At 49.6% G+C, this 16,569-nt stretch overlaps 1 protein-coding gene across 7 annotated transcripts in view; it reads right to left on the bottom strand.

Annotated features, from left to right (window-relative positions):
* Positions 1-340: 340 nt before the first annotated feature.
* ZMAT4 (zinc finger matrin-type 4) overlaps positions 341-16,569 on the bottom strand; it is a 108,932-nt gene continuing 92,703 nt past the window's right edge. For all 7 annotated transcript variants that reach the window (XM_019495550.2, XM_019495549.2, XM_059730640.1 and 4 more), the window contains one exon: positions 341-782. In XM_019495550.2, coding sequence (XP_019351095.1) covers positions 767-782 — 16 coding nt within the window. In that variant the 3' untranslated portion in view covers positions 341-766. The remainder of the gene's footprint in view (positions 783-16,569) is intronic.

The following is a 16,569-nucleotide window of genomic DNA, read 5'->3' as shown; positions in this document are numbered from 1 at the left end:
CACAGTTCGTGCTACTAGTACAGGAAACGTGGGTTCCCTTAACTGCAGTGGGCCTGCTCTTTCCGGGCCTCTGTTACCTTCCAGAGGGCTATCTGCTCCACAGCAGACAGACTAATGTCTTTTCAGGTTACTGTTCCCAGGTGCCTGGCTTCCATCTAGCCTCTAGGAATTGCACTTGAATGGCAGGACAAGGGACTCTAGTCTCTCATTTCAGTTTTCACTGTTCAGTGAACCATTTGTTTTTCTGAAGACAAAGAGGAAAGGGGGAAAAAAATCATCCATTATGCATTCACCGCGATTCATTGTTTGCTCGTTATGTGCTCACACAAATCATGCTGGAGAAGGTGAGGAAATCAAGTTTATTTCTGGTTGAAGACTGCTTACATCACAATCATGGATAATTTAATAGAACCGCTTTATACTCTCGAAAGAAACCTAAGAATAAATAGGAAAAAAGTAAAATATTGTTTCCACTGTCTTTGAGGATGAATGATGCTTAAATGCTGTTTCTTACAGGATATTTGTCATACTTTAGACGGCGTGTGGATTATATTATCTCGAACGGGTAAAAAAATCCATCCAGACATTTTAACTCACCACGGAATTTAAAAAAAGGAAATCCATTCATTTGTCCAAAGCGAAGAGTAGGTGCGTTAATTAATGACTCCACCAAGGCAATGCTCATTGTCCAAGAAAGCATTCTCTCTGTTGGTTAGTCTGTTCTTCTTTGCAGAAGAAATTTTCCCGCCGTGTGATCAATGAACTATTACTGATTCTTCAGGCTGCAATACAGAAAAGAAGGAGCAGTAAGTTTCTGGCTTGCTATCTCTAGCTGGGTGTTACTTGGTTTGCAGCTGCTGTTACCTCACTGCTTACTCCAATACCCAGCGTCCCACAAGTACCTTGTGCCTAGCAGACAAATTCGTCGCAACACCCAGAGGCTGGAAGCTGAAGCTGGACAAATTCGGATTAGAAAGAAGGTGCAAGGCTTGACACCATTACAATCCGGCTTCTCTAATCACCACTCTGAGGCTTGTAGCAGAAGTTAATTCGGGAGAATCTATGGCCAGATGAAGGCTGACCCCAGACCAGATGAGCCGAGCGGTCCTTTCTGGTCTTAACAGCTCTGAAGCCACCACTCCAATAGCCCAATGCCACCCCAGCAGCTTCATCCTGCCGACACTCCCAAACGGTAGGGAGATGACCAGCATCCTCACTCTACAGACAGGGAAGCGAAGCACAGAAATTAAGGAACTGCCATTTAGTAGGCCAGACTATCGGTCCCATCTTGCCCAGTCTCCCGTGGCTCGTGGGCAGAGAGGGGGGTGCTGGAAGGGAGAGGGGACTGGGTATGACCAAGGTTCCCCCCGTTCCACTTGCATCCTCCAGCATTTAAGGTGGAGGACGGTCAAAGTCAGAGACGCTGCATCCCTCACTTCTGTGCTCAATAGCCACAGAGGCCCCTTTCCTCCAAGAACGTGTCTGTCCCCACTCTGAATCTAGCCAAACTGTCAGATGCCACCACATCTGGCGGCAACCCATCCCGCACTTGATTGACAGGCAGGGTGAGAAAAAACGTCCTTGTATTCATTTCAAACGTACTACCTGCTAGTTTCATTTTACGACCCCAGGTTCTTGTGTTGGGAGAGAGAGTACATAATAAATCCTATTTACTGTCACTTTGCCATTTAGTATTTTGCAAACCCTTCGCTCAGGCGTCTCTTTTCTACACTGAACAGGCCCGGCCTCTTTAGTTTCTCTTCCTATGAAAGCTCCTCCATACCATGAATCAAGACACCCATGCTGCCCTTCTCAGGACCTTCTCTGCTTCATCTAGATTTTTTTTTGGAGGTGCAAGGGCCACAACTAGGCACGGTATTCAAGGTGTGGATGCACCATAAGCACCATAAAAGGGGTGTTTATAGGCACCATGTAAAGGGGTGTTCCGGTCCAAGCTGCGGGACACCCCACCTCCTCCTCCTCATAGTTTCATAGTAGTTAGGGTCAGGAAGGACCTGCACAGATCATCTAGCCCGACCCCCTACCACAGGCAGGAATGAATGCTGGGTTCACAAGACCCCAGACAGGTGATCATCCAACCTCCTCTTGAATTTGCCCAAGGCAGGGGCAAGGACCACCTCCCTGGGAAGTTGGTTCCAGATTCTGGCCACCCTAACTGTAAAATATTGCCTCCTGATCTCTAATCTAAACCTATTCTCCATCAGCTTATGACCATTGTTCCTCATCACCCCAGATGGTGCTGGGGAGAAAAGGGCTCTGCCTATTTGCTGACAATCTCCCCCGATGAGTTTGTAGGCAGCCACCAGGTCCCCCGCTCAGCCTCCTCTTGCTGAGGCTGAACAGGTTCAGGTCCTTCAGTCTCTCCTCATAGGGCCTGTCCTGCTGCCGTCTCACCAAGCGAGTGGCCCTCCTCTGAACCCTCTCCAGGCTGGCCACGTCCCTTTTGAAGGGCCGTGCCCAGAACTGGACGCAGTACTCCAACTGCGGCCTGACCAAAGTGGCATAGAGGGGGAGCATCACCTCTCTGGACCAGCTTGAGATGCACCTTTGGATGCATGACAAGGTACGGCTGGCCTTGCTGGCTGCGGTCTGGCATTGGCAGCTCATGTTCATCTTGGAGTCAATAATGACTCCGAGATCCCTTTCCGCCTCTGTGCTTTCAAGAGGGGAACTCCCCAGCCTGTATGTGTGCTGTGGATTCCTTCTCCCAAGGTGCAGCACCCTGCATTTGTCTACGTTGAACCCCATCCTATTCTCATCTGCCCACTTTTGTAGTCTGCCTAAATCTAGTTGCAGCCTCTCTCTCCCTTCGAGTGTGTCCACCTCGCCCCACATCTTGGTGTCATCAGCAAACTTGGACAGCGTGCTTTCCACCCCCTTGTCCAAGTCACTGATGAAGATGTTAAACGGTGCGGGCCCAAGGACCAAGCCCTGGGGAACCCCACTGCTCACATCTCACCAGGTTGTGTACAACCCGTTCACCACCACTCCCTGGGTGCGCCCCATCAGCCAATTTTTACCCATCCAACTGTGCAGGCATCAATGCCGCAGTCGCTTAATTTATTGATGAGGATGGGGTGAGAGACAGTGTCAAAGGCCTTCTTAAAGTCTAGAAAGACTATGTCCACAGTGACACCATTGAAGGGGAAAACCAAAATGGTTCCAGTCTGCCGTTTTGTTTGTAAGCAAGTCATGTAGCCAGGTCATGACCTTGCTGTTACAGACTGGTTTAAACTAGTTTTTTTTTTTTTTTCTTTCTCCAGTAACAAGTTGAAGACATGTGCAGACTTGTCTGCGTCGTGGTTAACGTTGATTGGTTTATACTGTTGCTATGCTTATGACGTCACATGTTCTATATACCCTACACTGCCTAATGTTCAGGGTCAGATCTCATGGCAAAATTCTGAATTTGTGTATGATGCTGACCAGGAACACATTCTTTATTAAACTAAGTCTTTAAACTTTGATTGGCCTGTTGGTCTGAGCCTCCGCCCAGCGAACCTGGGGATGAATTTTTCCCCCCACAGTTTTCTGGTGTCAGCAGTGGGATTGTGGCGGAACACCGAGTTGGCAGCTTGAACAGTCTGGGGACACAACCGACTCCCGTGGCACCAAAACTCAGAGGTAAAAGATCCTAATTAAAAAAATCTCACTTAACGGGTCTCAGTGTTCCCTAGCCTGGATGAGTAACGTCTTCTCGGCAGCAAGCGCTCCCTACATTACTTTTATAAGTATAAGACTTAGTTTATTTTATTTGACTGACTGAAAGATACTTTACTTGAAACTGACTGACTTGGGATCCCTGACAGGTAGACTGTTCTGATTTTGTCTGGGGACGCCTAGACTTTTCTCTGTTTATCCTTTGCCTACTGGCCTCTAACAGCCTGTCCTGATAACTCTGATTTATATTTGAGAGATTGTCTTATGTCCTTCCCTTGTGTCTGGTTCATGGGCAGCTGCCCCAAGTTGGCCGCTTGCGAGCCAATCTTGAAAGCAAGGGCTCGTGTTCCAATCTGAATTCCTTTTGTGTCTCTGGCACCGGGCATCGCTTTGACGAAACCATTTCCCCTTCCTCTCGTGTCTCTGGTAAATCTCTCCTAGTTTTGTTATATTATCCTGGCAATGGGTCAAGGATCCTCTTGCCCAGACCCAAAAACACCTTTGGGGTATATGTGTAAGGAATACGGAACTAAATTGGGTCCAAAGAAGCAAAAGCGCTTAATTAAATTGGCACATGCTTGGAATGGTTATACCTATGAAAACCCTGGGTTACAGTTTCCTGATAAAGGAACCTTTGATCCCAATAAATTAAATTACCTGAGGGGATTCTTAGAGATACCCAAGCCAAAGCAAATGAAATATTGGTATCTATGGGATAATGAAGCTTCGAAAAGAAAACAAAAATCTATTGAGACTAGTCTCAGAGACTCTAATGATAAATTAAAAAGGCAGTTGGCTACATTAAAGGAGGAAAAATTGGCTCAGCCTCCTATAAAAGAGAAAAACCCTAGCGTTCCACCAGCTCCAAATTGCCCTCCAACATATAAAAACCTTTACCCTAGTATTCCGGCGCCCAACTTTACCTGCACCCAAGAAGATACAGAAGACCTGCTAGATTCCTGGGTACCTAGTCCTGTTCCTCCTCCTCCTGCCCAAATAGTCAACCCTGCTCCTCCTGCTGCTGCAGCTAGCCGTTCAACTACAAAGCCACCAGCAAGCCTGCTTTCTCCTCCAGCTTCAGTTAAGTTAGACTCTCATGATGATGACCTACCTAGTATGCGAGAAGTTAAGAAAAATTTAAAGTCTGAATTAAGACCCTTATACGAGGTGAAGAATATCCAAAGAAGTTCAAATGGGCAGACTGTAATAACCTTATATGCCCAAGAGGGAGGAAGATTAATTGTGACCACCTTCGGAGACCCTCAGTATTTTAAGTCAACTGTTCTCTGCCCATTGCGATAATATCCACCTCAAATATCAGGTGGCCAACGGACTGTAGTTCATGTCCCTTGGACTGCTAGTGATCTCACTACCTTTTGTAATACCTTTCCAAAACTCAGAGAAAGCCCTTCTGATTTTAGAGATAAGTTGCAGCAGGTCTTTAGTATTTACAATCCCACTGTCTCTGATGCAAACTGGCTCTTAAACAGTCTGTTAAATCCAGAACAAAAACGACTCCTAATTGCAGAAACTAGGACTATTCCGGATGGCACCCCTTGGCCACAAAATGATTACAATTATAAAGAAAATCAAGGACTGCAAAATTTGCAAAATGCTAGAGCTACTTTGCTAAACGCCATTACCAGAGTAGCTCAGACTCACGTAGATTGGACAAAAGTAGAAATTTGCAAACAAAATCCTGACGAGCATCCAGCCGATTTTCAAAATCGACTTTGTGCAGCAATTCAAAGACATACCGGCATTGGTCCTGCTGCAGACAACATGCGAGGGTTGATAGTTACCACCTATGTAAAGAATTTACAGCCGAAGTTACAAGAAAAATTACAGCAGTTGGTTCTAGGCTGGAAAGGAAAACAAATGACTGTAATTGTTCAGGCATGTATCGATTTATGGGAGCAACAGCAGACGGAAAAGGAAAAAAGAAAAGAACTTAAGACTAACCTAATGGCTTTGAAAATCCAAAATTTAGAACAAAAACGGCGTACTGATCCTCGCCCATAAGCCCAACCTCGCAAAGACTTTTATCCTGGGGCCCCAACGTCTGATCAGAGCTCTCACCCAAATTTTAGCTTCAGACCAAGTGCACCTCCTTTTCAGCTGCATTCCCAACATGGACCGCGTCCAGATGGTATTTGCAATTATTGCAAACAAAGAGTAAGTCTTTAAACTTTAATTGGCCTGTTCATCTGAGCCTCCGCCCAACGAACCCGGGGACGAAGTTTTCCCCCCACACCATCATCCAAGGATTTAGCCACTTGGTCATAAAAGGCAATCAGGTTGGTCTGGCAGGACCTGCCTTTGATGCTGGTTGCCTCTGAGCATGATCTCCCCTGCAGGCCCCCAGCAGATGTGCTCCTTGACGATTCTCTCCAAGATCTTCCCGAGCACTGAGGTGAGGCTTATGGGCCCATAGTTACTTGGGTCCTCCTTCCTCCCTTTCTTGAAAACGGGGACCACATTAGCCAGTTTCCAATCCCCCGGCACCTGGCCAGATGACCACGAATGCTCATACAGCCTGTCCAAGGGCTCTGCGATGACCCCTGCCAGCTCCCTCAACACCCTTGGGTGCAGGGCATCTGGACCTGCAGATTTAAAAATGTCTAGCCCTTCCAGAAGATCCCTAACTACATCTGCACTGACTGAAGGCCTCACAGAGCTATCCCCAAGATTGTCCCTACCTCTGGTAGGTGGGATATCCTGGTCCCTGTTCTGGAAAACAGAGACAAAGAAACTGTTAAAAATATCAGCTTTCTTGTCTGGCGTAGCCACAAGATTACTGTTTGTGTCTTGCAGGGGCCCTACATTGCCTGGTGCCCTCTTCTTGTTCCCAACATACTTGAAAAAGGACTTTTTGTTGTCCTTAATCCTGGACGCTATCCTGAGCTCCATCTCTGCCTTGGCCTTCCTAATAGCCCTCCTACACTCCCGGGCTGAGGAGGAGTACTCCTCCTTGGTGATAGCTCCTCTCTTCCACTGGTTGTACGCGTCCCTTTTAGTCCTCAGGCATTGCTGAATGCCCTTGCTGAGCCAAGGGGGTTTCTGAGCACTCTTACCCCCCTTGCTTCTCTCAGGGACTGTTATCCTTTGGGCCTGGAGGATCGCCTCCTTAAGGTACGACCATCCCTCATGAGCTCCCATCTCCTCTACCTTCTGGGCCCTCAGCGCCTCCCCCACTAGTCTCCTAAGCTCATTGAAGTTGGCCCTTCTGAAGTCAAGGGCTTTAGCCTTGGTGTGAGCCCTGGACGCCCTGTGTTGGATAGTGAAATTCAGCAGGTGATGATCGCTATTGTCCAGGTGGTCAAGGACCTGCAGTCCCCTCACCAGGTCATCCCCCGTGGCCAGGACCAGGTCCAGCAAGGCGTTACCCCTAGTGGGGCTGTGCACCTCCTGGATAAGGTGAAGGTCTTGTAATACAGCCAGGAGCCTACGTGAGCGGTCAGACCTGGCTGTCTGCTCCTCCCAGCAAATGTCTGGGTAGTTTAGGTCACCCATGACAATGACATCCCTTGACCTAACCGCCTCCATAAGCTGACTGGAGAAGTCCTGGTCTGGCTCTTCCCCCTGGTTGGGTGGTCTGTAGTAGACACTCCCCGTAAGGTCCCTTTCACCATGCCCCCCTTGTAGTTTGACCCATAGTGTCTCTGCCCGACTCTCCTCTAACCGAAAGCTAATCCTTGATGATACGAGGTGCTCTTTGACATAGAGCGCAACCCCACCACCTTTCCTCTCTGTCCTGTCTCTTCTATATAGGGTGCATCCCTCAATGCCCACTGCCCAGTCGTAGGTAGGGTCCCACCAGGTTTCTGTGAGCCCTACCAAGTCTGAGTTCTTACAATCAGGAGGCATAGCTCCTCCTGCTTACCCCCCATACTACAAGCATTTTCTCATTACTTATTTAAAACCATGATCCAGCAAGACATCTTGGTTCACGAGAGCCTCAGCAGACACCTATTGGCAAGGGACTGGTCAGGGTTGCAAAAGTTGAGCCTTGAAGAAGCCAAACACCACTATTTTTCAGAAACTTTCCATGCAGACAAAGACATGCCGTCTCATTTGCATGACGGGCTAATGTTTATTTTTCAAATGAGAGTTATTTCTCGGGAAAGCCGACACCAAGAAAATCAACATAGCGCGTACCAGACGCTCGGTGGCTTTCATATGATGATCAAAGCAACACCGGATCTCAGAGAGATCTTTCTTTATTTTCACTTCTATTAAAAGAGAAAGGAGACAATTTCATCTCATAATGAGAAAAAATATTACACCCTCCTTTTTATAGGCAGTGCAATTATTCAGTTTCTCTCCAGACACCCTGAAATAATGACAAATTAAAGTGCCTTTTAGTCCCCTCTACCTTGTATAATTACTCCTCTGCTACAGTCATCGGGTCTCTAAAAGACTTGCTCATATTTTAGTCAGCAGCCTGCGCGACACAGGACGCACATGGAAAATTTCGTGACTATTACTAAATGCTGCCGCCATCAAGATAAGAACTACCATTTTGAATCGGAGGCAGATCCGGTAGATAGCCCAGGTGTTTCAGGACACTTTCTGAACGGTAATGGAAACGTTATCTTGGAAAGCGTGATCATTTCTAAAGGAGAAATTCAGTTTGTCCTATAGATTTCCTTGCAACGGAAGCTACTTGTTAGGCACAATCAAATGCTGCTGCTCGAAAATGGGAGCCCATAAAGAGCAAACGACACCATCCAATTTAGTGCTTGCTTGCAAAAAAAAAAGCATTGGGGGAAAAAAAATCCCCTGCAGCTCCGTGGCTGTGTTTGAGGAGGGGGAGGAAGGCAGGCGGCACACTAGCACAGCGCAGATCCTGCCTCCTGCCAGGCGATGCTGGGATCCCTCTGGGGTGGGTGCCGTGTGGGGCCAACCACAGGCGAGGCAAGCCTCAGGGAGCAGGAGCCCAGGGCCGGGAGCATGGCGGACTACGAAATCCGGCTCTGACCACGTTTCAAGGGCACAGGCCTGCAGGCGGTTGGAGCAGAGGACCCTACGGGACTTTCCAGACCGCGATTCGATGCAGGTCTTCCTGCCACGCCATAGGCAGCCGAGGTGACGACGGATGGACAGGTGAGAAAGATCATGAGCAATTGTCCCAGCAGATCCCAAGCATGTTGCAGAAAACCCTGCACAGGGCTCACGGGGTCCTGTGTGTTGCTCTGGGAAATCACCCTGAGATACGGGTACGAGCGGGAGTGGGAAACAGAAGCAAACACATGCACGGTCCTCCAGAAACAGGAGCTCAGCGCGCACAGCAGCTGCCCAGACACTGCTCGTCTTACCTTAACTCTTGGACTCTGACATCAAACAGGACCAGGGAGAGCATTTGGGACAGGGGTGGTCTCTGCACCCCTTGTCTGGGCAGCCTCCAGCATGTCTGGACGCTCGCTGTTGCTTTTGGACAGCTCTGTGACATGAACTGGACACGGTAAAGATGCTCGCATTAGGTGCCTAGGCACTACTGTCACGCCAAGGGGAGAAATGCAGGAAAAGGACCAAGAGCAACGAATTGGTTCCCTGAATCAAAGATAATTTGGCGTCTCCGAGCATCCTCCAATCCCCCTGGAGCATCCTCCAAGGGCATCCTCTGCTGGTGTGTTCGCAGGGACCGACTCCTGGGGAGTCCAAGTGACACACGGCACACAGGTCCACGTGTCATTTTCTTCGCTTCTTGCCAGTGCGCGTCCCCTATGCTAGAGCCTACAATTAGGAACACGTTTCTGCCCCAACAGGCTGTAAATATTTGTTTACACTTTCTTAAATGGATTGAAAAAAATATGGAAATGCAATCATGGTGCAGAGTGACATTTCTCCAGGCACGGTATTTACAATATTTTGATTAGCTCAGATTTCTGAATGGCAAAGCAGCTTATGTTAATAACTACCCTGCTCCAATTAGACATCTGTGTTCTCACTCCTAAAAGAAAAAACCCAACAAAAAGCCCACAGCCACCAAACGTGTTCCCCAGCAAGCCATAAATCATTAGCGGGAGGATGCACCGCGATTAGATGCCTAGCAATGAGAGAGGAGCTGAATTTATTTGTGACCTTCAGGGCCATTTTTCTCCAGGCTAAATAACCAGTTCCCATCTCTGATCATTCAGTTGGGCCCAATCCCGTGCTCTTGATTTGGGCATGTGCTCTCACACAGATGCAGCCAGCACCTGAAAACCCGGCTCCATTGTAAAAAGTGACTCGGGAGTCTGGCACGACCTACCTGGGAGGGATAGCGAGATGGGAACTGCAGCACAGACCCCAAGAAAGCACATGGCAATGGTGGACCGGGAGCCCTACAAGTCCTCTATCTCTCTTTCCTTCCTGAAATCCAGCTCAACGATAGCATCAGAGGCAGCAATACTGCCGCTGCACTGCGAGGCTTGAGCTGAGACCCAGGTCACATCGTGGCAGGTATTACCCGAGGCAGAAATGACAGTCTCTGCCCCAGAAGACTTGCAGCCTAAATAGGCACGGCAGGAAAGGGGATTGTGGCTGGACTCCACCATCTGCAGTGGGGGAGGAGAAGGAAACCTACAGCTGGGCACTGAGCTACGCAGAGATGATCGACGGGTCTGTGTGGCTCTGATGCGCCAAAGAGTACACTGAAAGCCACGGAAAGGTACGTAAGGCATCCGGTCCTCTGGTACCGGTGCCATAAGCAGCCTGGCTTTTAGAGGACCAGGGACAAGGGGAAGGCAAAACAGGGACAGGGGTCAGGTGAGCACTTAGGTAAGTGAAGAAGCCACGCGTCAGCCTTGCTCTTGCCCGCTTTCACCCCACCGTCCATAGATAAGGCCCTGCACTGTTCTCCAGGACTTTGTCTTTTGGTGCAGTCTAGGAAGATTCAATTAAAAAGAAACATGTTGCAGATAACAGCATGCTGACAGCAGCTACGGGCCAGGGCTTTATGCTCAAGGTGAACTGAAAAGCAAAGCAGCTCCTGGTAGCTTCCTCTGCATGAAGGCAGAGCTCCCGTTGAACCACTCAGGATGGCTGCCTGGACAGCGCAGCAAAGGGACACCACTGTGCTTTGGACGTTTGCCTTGTTTCGGACACACCTGCTTTGTCTGCCTCATCCCTGCAGGCTGAGCGTGTTACAGGATTGGAAAAGGAGCAAGGGTTTCCTTTGGCGTTGTGTGCTGCGAGGCGGGTGGAGGTGGGGGAATAAATGGAACCCCGCTCCGACATAATTCTGCTTTGCACATGCTCGGGCCAGGGGAAGGGAGCCCCGCAAACTGCTAGCGGCCTCCCTCTGCCTCCCTCACTGCTGCAGCACCAGTCAGGGCACTTGGCCCTCGTCTTGCTCTTGGGTTGGTCCAAACAGCCAGCACCGCACCTTCGGCTCCGACTTGGAAACTTCTATAAATATATGGCTGAGCTTCCACTGGTAAATGCTATAAAAAGAAAGGTGAACCGTGGGCTAGCTGAGCTTTTAGTCCCTGATTTGTTAACTGAGCTCCAGTCCCATCAGCTCAGATGCTGAGAAATCATGGGAGGCCAACCAAATGCCACCTGCGAAGCAGCAGTTCAAGGGCTGCTATCCAGTGGGTTATTTAAAGCATCGTTTCGGGACGACTGAGCTGGAGGTTACCTTGCAGAGGGTACCCAACAAGAACTGCAATAGAGAAAAGTATCAGCTGATGCCTGTTATCATCCAGCTTCCTGGCTGTTAAAGCTGATTTTCAGGAGCCAAACCTGCAGTGGGGCACTCCGTGCACACCTGACCTGCCCCCCCCCGGGGCACGTCTTTCCTTTCCGCACCCTTCTGAAGGGTGCCAACTTCACAAAGGTGTTATTTTTGGGTTGCCTTGGTGAGAGCTGCAGGCTAGTATCCAATGGTTTGTGCGGCACGAGGAAGAGATGGCCACTGAGAGAAGAAAACTGGGGTGACGAGGCAGGAGGTTGATGCATTGCGTGATGAAGACAGCATATATCCTCCAGGGACGCTGCCCCGACATGCTGCATGCGGACTCACACATGGGAAGCAGTATAGTCTCACTGGGCGTGTGTAGACAAAACGGGGGGCATGTGTGCATGACATTTTAAAGCTGGTTAAATGCTTTTGCACCGCTTTTATGGTGTTGGTGTTTGCGTGTGCCGGCAGCATATTGCGCATTAATTCCAGCCACCATAGCCTATGCAGCAGCGTAATGCGCCTTAAATGACTTTGGGGCACAGCAAACTCAAACACCCCTGAGGAGCTTTAGTTGGCTGCCCTACAGCTGCGAAGCGAAGCACCGGGCTTTGTGCGGCTCTGGGGCTGTGCAAGCAGCCCTCGCAGGCAGCCTGGCAGCAGCCCAGGAAGGCAGGCTTCACTGAAGAAAAAAATTAGTGGAAAGCCTGATTTTTTTTTTCCCTCCTTGGAGCCTGCCTGCATGAGTTGCGCGGGGACCCGGTCCTTCCCTCAGGACCACCCGAGCCCAGTGGCACCGCCCCCCCCCCCCCCGCAGTCCAAGGACAGCTTCGCCCGCCAGCGGCTCTCCCTCCCCTCCCCGCTGCGGGAAAGGCAGGTAAGACACGGTGTACACGATGTGGGGGTTTACTTTGCCCTGAACTGAAGCAGTGCTTTTAAAAACCCACCCCTTCAATTTAGAGTGACGTAAACCCCCGTTTCATCTACACACGCCCACTGGTACCTGCCATGGCTAGACCAGACCACAGACACCCACATGAAACAGCTTCAGTTAAAAAAAAAAAAAAAAAAAAAAAAAAAAAAAAAAAAAAGCTGCCTTTAGTTTTAACCAATTTGGTTAAAGGACCAGGGCAGTGTGCAACACAACTGCTGCAGAAATCAAACTTTGCACAAAGTTTTCCGCTGCCAAGCCTGTAGCGGTGTTGACCCAGAGGCAGTGACTGCTTGTTGAAAGCAGTGAGCATCAATTGGCAAGGTGGCACAAGCGACTCTTGTGGCGGAAGCATGACAGCAGGATTGCAGCAGATCTCAGCTTCTATTTGGGGCCTGCAATAAGATTTTCCTGCCGGTTGGGTGCTGACACCTGCCCTCACCCCACGGGAGCTGTGGGCTGCCGTGTTTGATTCAGGTGGGCGTTGAGCTGCTTGAATGGGAGGTGGGCTCTCGTGAGAATCAGGGCGTCAAGCACCGGAAACAAAACACTTCTTGTCTAGGAGACAAGCAAGAGCAACTCTCGCACAAGTGTTGTGTCTGGACACCAGACTGCGCTTATGCACGAGAGCCGGTCTGCTTTATAGAAGGAGTTTTCCATTAGGCAAAGCTCTGTCAAGCCACGTGTTGGGTTTCTCAACCTGGAGCCGGCTCTGTATTGACCTGACCCCCTGTATGACTTACAACGCCAGCATGCCAGAAAGACGGATGCAACCTCACAAACAGCATCTTTGAGAAAGAGAAAATCTGCGGTCACCAGACAAATTAGAACAGAAGAGTTGTTTCTTTGTATAAATCAGAGCGGCACATCTTATTTTCTCTCTAACACATCTGCACTCCCTGACAGCTGACCAAATTCTCCATGTTAATAGACCAAGTTACTTGGCCTCGCCGAAAAAAAAAAAATGATTATGCGAATGAACAATGAGGAGAGGAAAGAGAACAAGCAAAGCAATTTCCCCATAGAAAGTGGTCAGATGAACGCTTCTAATTGGCATTCTATTATTACATTTGTACCACGCTTCCCTATGAATTTATTACTTGGTTTCTTTTTATTAAACGCCCATGAAGATCTCATGAGGCATTACCCGATTTAAATCATGATGAATAAGTGATAAGGGACTATATTTAGAAGAATGGATAAGCATATTAATTTGTGAGAGAGGACGGTCCCACAGCGGAGGGCTGCTGGCTGGCGGCTCACTCCAGCTGCCTTGCTCTGTGCCCGGATCAAAGCATTGCAGGCTTCCCGCTCCACAATCCACGCTCCCACGGCACCAGAGACCTTGGGCGCATTGACATGAGGACAATCCAATGCTATTTGCCTCTCTGCTGTTCAGATGGAGCCATGAGCTAGTCACGAGTCCCTAACGGCAGGCACTCAAAGGAACGGGAAGGCTGAACGGCTACTGAATTTGCAGCTGAACCGTGGGTGACTCTGGAGCAAGGCGTTCAACCCAAGCCAAGGAAACTCTGCACGGGAAACACCCTAGTCTACACTCGCATTGCGCAGTCTAAGAAACAGGGCGAGTGCCCGAGATCTGCTTTGAAATGCTGGTCAGGGCAAGCTGGGAGGAAGAATTCGGAAAACCAAACACCGAGATAGAGGGGGGGATCGTTTCTCTGCAAGAACTAATCATCCTAGATCTGAAGATGACATCTTGCTAATTGCAGATGATTGAAAAAATGCAATTTAGGATTGAAGAGCTAAATGAAGATGCAAAATAGAGACTATGAGGGAATGTATAATTGCCACTGTGCAGCAAGCAGCTCTTCTAAGGCCATCAAAAAGTAATGCAATACTCTTCAGCTCTTCAATTTACATCCAGGCAGCTGTTCCAGTAGGAATGGGACGTGCTTTTGCCTTTTCCATAATATAACCATGGGGGAAGGGGACACCAGAGCACTCTGTAGCCAAGGAAAGGGATCGATCCCAGCATCGCTGTCCTCCTGGGTTCCTACAAGTGAAGGCAGCCAGTCAGAAAGACCGTTGTCTCGCCAAGTCAGTAACCAAGTGCCACACAGAACCAAGATGCTGGTGGGCAGAGGGGTCCTACCCTGCACTTCCACTGATAACACACTGACCGACTCACTCCAGGTCAGAGAAAAGGAGCCTGTGACTGAGTCTGCAACTGAGCCCAGATCACCTGAACCCCAGGGCACCTTTGCCACAAGGCCACACATGCTGTCCACGAGGAGGAGGGGTTTGGGGAAGCGCTGCACCCAGTTACTGCCCAGCGGGGACTTTTATCTTAGCCACAGGGCTAGGAGAGGTGCATGGGCCAGCAATGCTGTGGCTGCCCAGCCTCACCTTCCAACAACCTGCCTGCCAGGTCCAGGCTCCTGGCAACATAAATGTATTCATACCTACGGAGCTTATCCCGAGGGTGCTGACTTTCTCCAGCAAAGAATGGTGGAAGACACGATGTGCAGCATCACGTTATACCAAGTTTCCATTCACAAATCAAGCAAGTACACACCAGAGGAGTCCTGCCTCCTGGCTGACAGGAACTGGGTGTTGCCGCCTGGGGCCAGCGGGGCCAGGGCAGATCAGCTCGTGCGGGGACCTGCCCCCCTGATCCCAGGATGAGGGAGGGTCTCTGCACAAGCTGATCTGCCCCAGCTCCCGTCAGCCAGCAGGCAGATCGGGGGCCTGCAGCTGGGAGGGCTGCAGGGGCTGTGCCAGAGTCCGCCCGGGGGTGTGTGCCCCCGATCTGCCTGCCAGCTGACAAGAGCCAGGTGCTGCCGCCTGGGGCCGGTGCCCACACCCATCTTCCAGGCACTGGGTGCGGGTTGCACTCAGCGTCAGCCTGTCATCCGGCAGGCAGATTGGGGGCCCGTAGTCCCGGGAGGACTCCGGCACAGCCCCCACAGCCCTCCTGGGCCCCCGATCTGCCTGCCTGCTGCATTTTATGTTTCCCCATAATAACTTATGGGCAAAACCATCGAAACAGCACCGAAACAGCAAAACAGTTTCGACGAAACGAAACAGAACGGTGCTTTCAAAACGAACGGAAATGCAAAACGAAACGCCGTTCTGTCGAATCGCCAAAACAGAAGTTGAATCACAACGGTGCTGTTTTGCACAGCCCTGCTGCTTCCCACTGATTCTGCATCATCCTGATTTATCCCCCCGCCAAAAAAGTTTGGACTCCCCTTCAGCCCCCCAAAGTATCTCTGTAGCGGATGGATTTTAAGCTTCATTGCCAAACAACAAGAACGGTTTCTGAAATCTCCCTGCATGCCAACTGACACCAGCAGGGAAGTAATCCTGCCTGATCTGCACAAGAAAGAGCAACTCACAGAGACACTTGCATGGACCCAGAGGGACAGACTTCCATCTTCAACTCTCTCTGTGCAAAAATTAAGTTTAAGTTTATTTCTCACCTAGGGGGACTTTTTAACCATCTTTCATTTCCCCATAGCCAGATGAAGGGCGAAAGCTTGCTGAAAAAGACTTTTTTTTTTGGCAAATTCTTAGTTGGTCTAATAAAAGGTATCATCTCTGAACCAAGAGCACTAGATTTTTGCATTTGTCTCTGTAACTGATGACACTTTTTATACCCTTCACGTCTGAGCTCTGCCGAGTACTTCAGCCTGGAACCGTTCCCAAAGCTCAAATGCAAGTGTATTAAGAGAGATTAGTTTGTTAATCTAGTCTTTGGTCCCACATCCCTTTATCATTTCATTTTAATAGTTCATACTAATTGACAGAGCAGATCCTCCTCAGGTCTGGGAAAGCTGGGCGATTGCTTAAACCACAGCATAAACATTTTCACTCAGAAAGACCTCATACATTACGCTCTCAACATCCCTCTGAACATTTGGAGCCCGCAAAGAGCTCCATGCCCACTGCCCTTGAACTCCATACAAAGATTGGAGGTGGTTGGTTTTCCTCCTTCACAGGTCACTACTGCCTGCTTGCTTTTCGTCTAACTTGGAGCCATTGGAGTGTGGACAGGTGGCATCCCCACGCTGCGCTCTCACAATGCCCACACAGACGTGGATTAGGAAAGACTATTTTTCTCAGGGATCTCAAAAGGGCAATGTGCCTTGGTGAGACAGCCACCCCAGCACACTTCTCATCCTAGCTTTCTGGTTTGGGGCTGCAAAAGTTCAGCCTGGATATGCATGAAGGCCCGCATGCCGCTCCTGTTACCCTGTGTGGGTATCTCCCTTAGCCTTAGAGAGAAACTCAGAATAGCTTCTCTCGCTGCCCCTGCTGTCTGGCA

Source organism: Alligator mississippiensis, chromosome 7, assembly GCF_030867095.1.
Source record: "Alligator mississippiensis isolate rAllMis1 chromosome 7, rAllMis1, whole genome shotgun sequence".
Classification (NCBI taxonomy): domain Eukaryota; kingdom Metazoa; phylum Chordata; order Crocodylia; family Alligatoridae; genus Alligator; species Alligator mississippiensis.
Note: the sequence above shows the minus strand (reverse complement) of the source record. Positions and strands in the feature narration are given on the sequence as shown.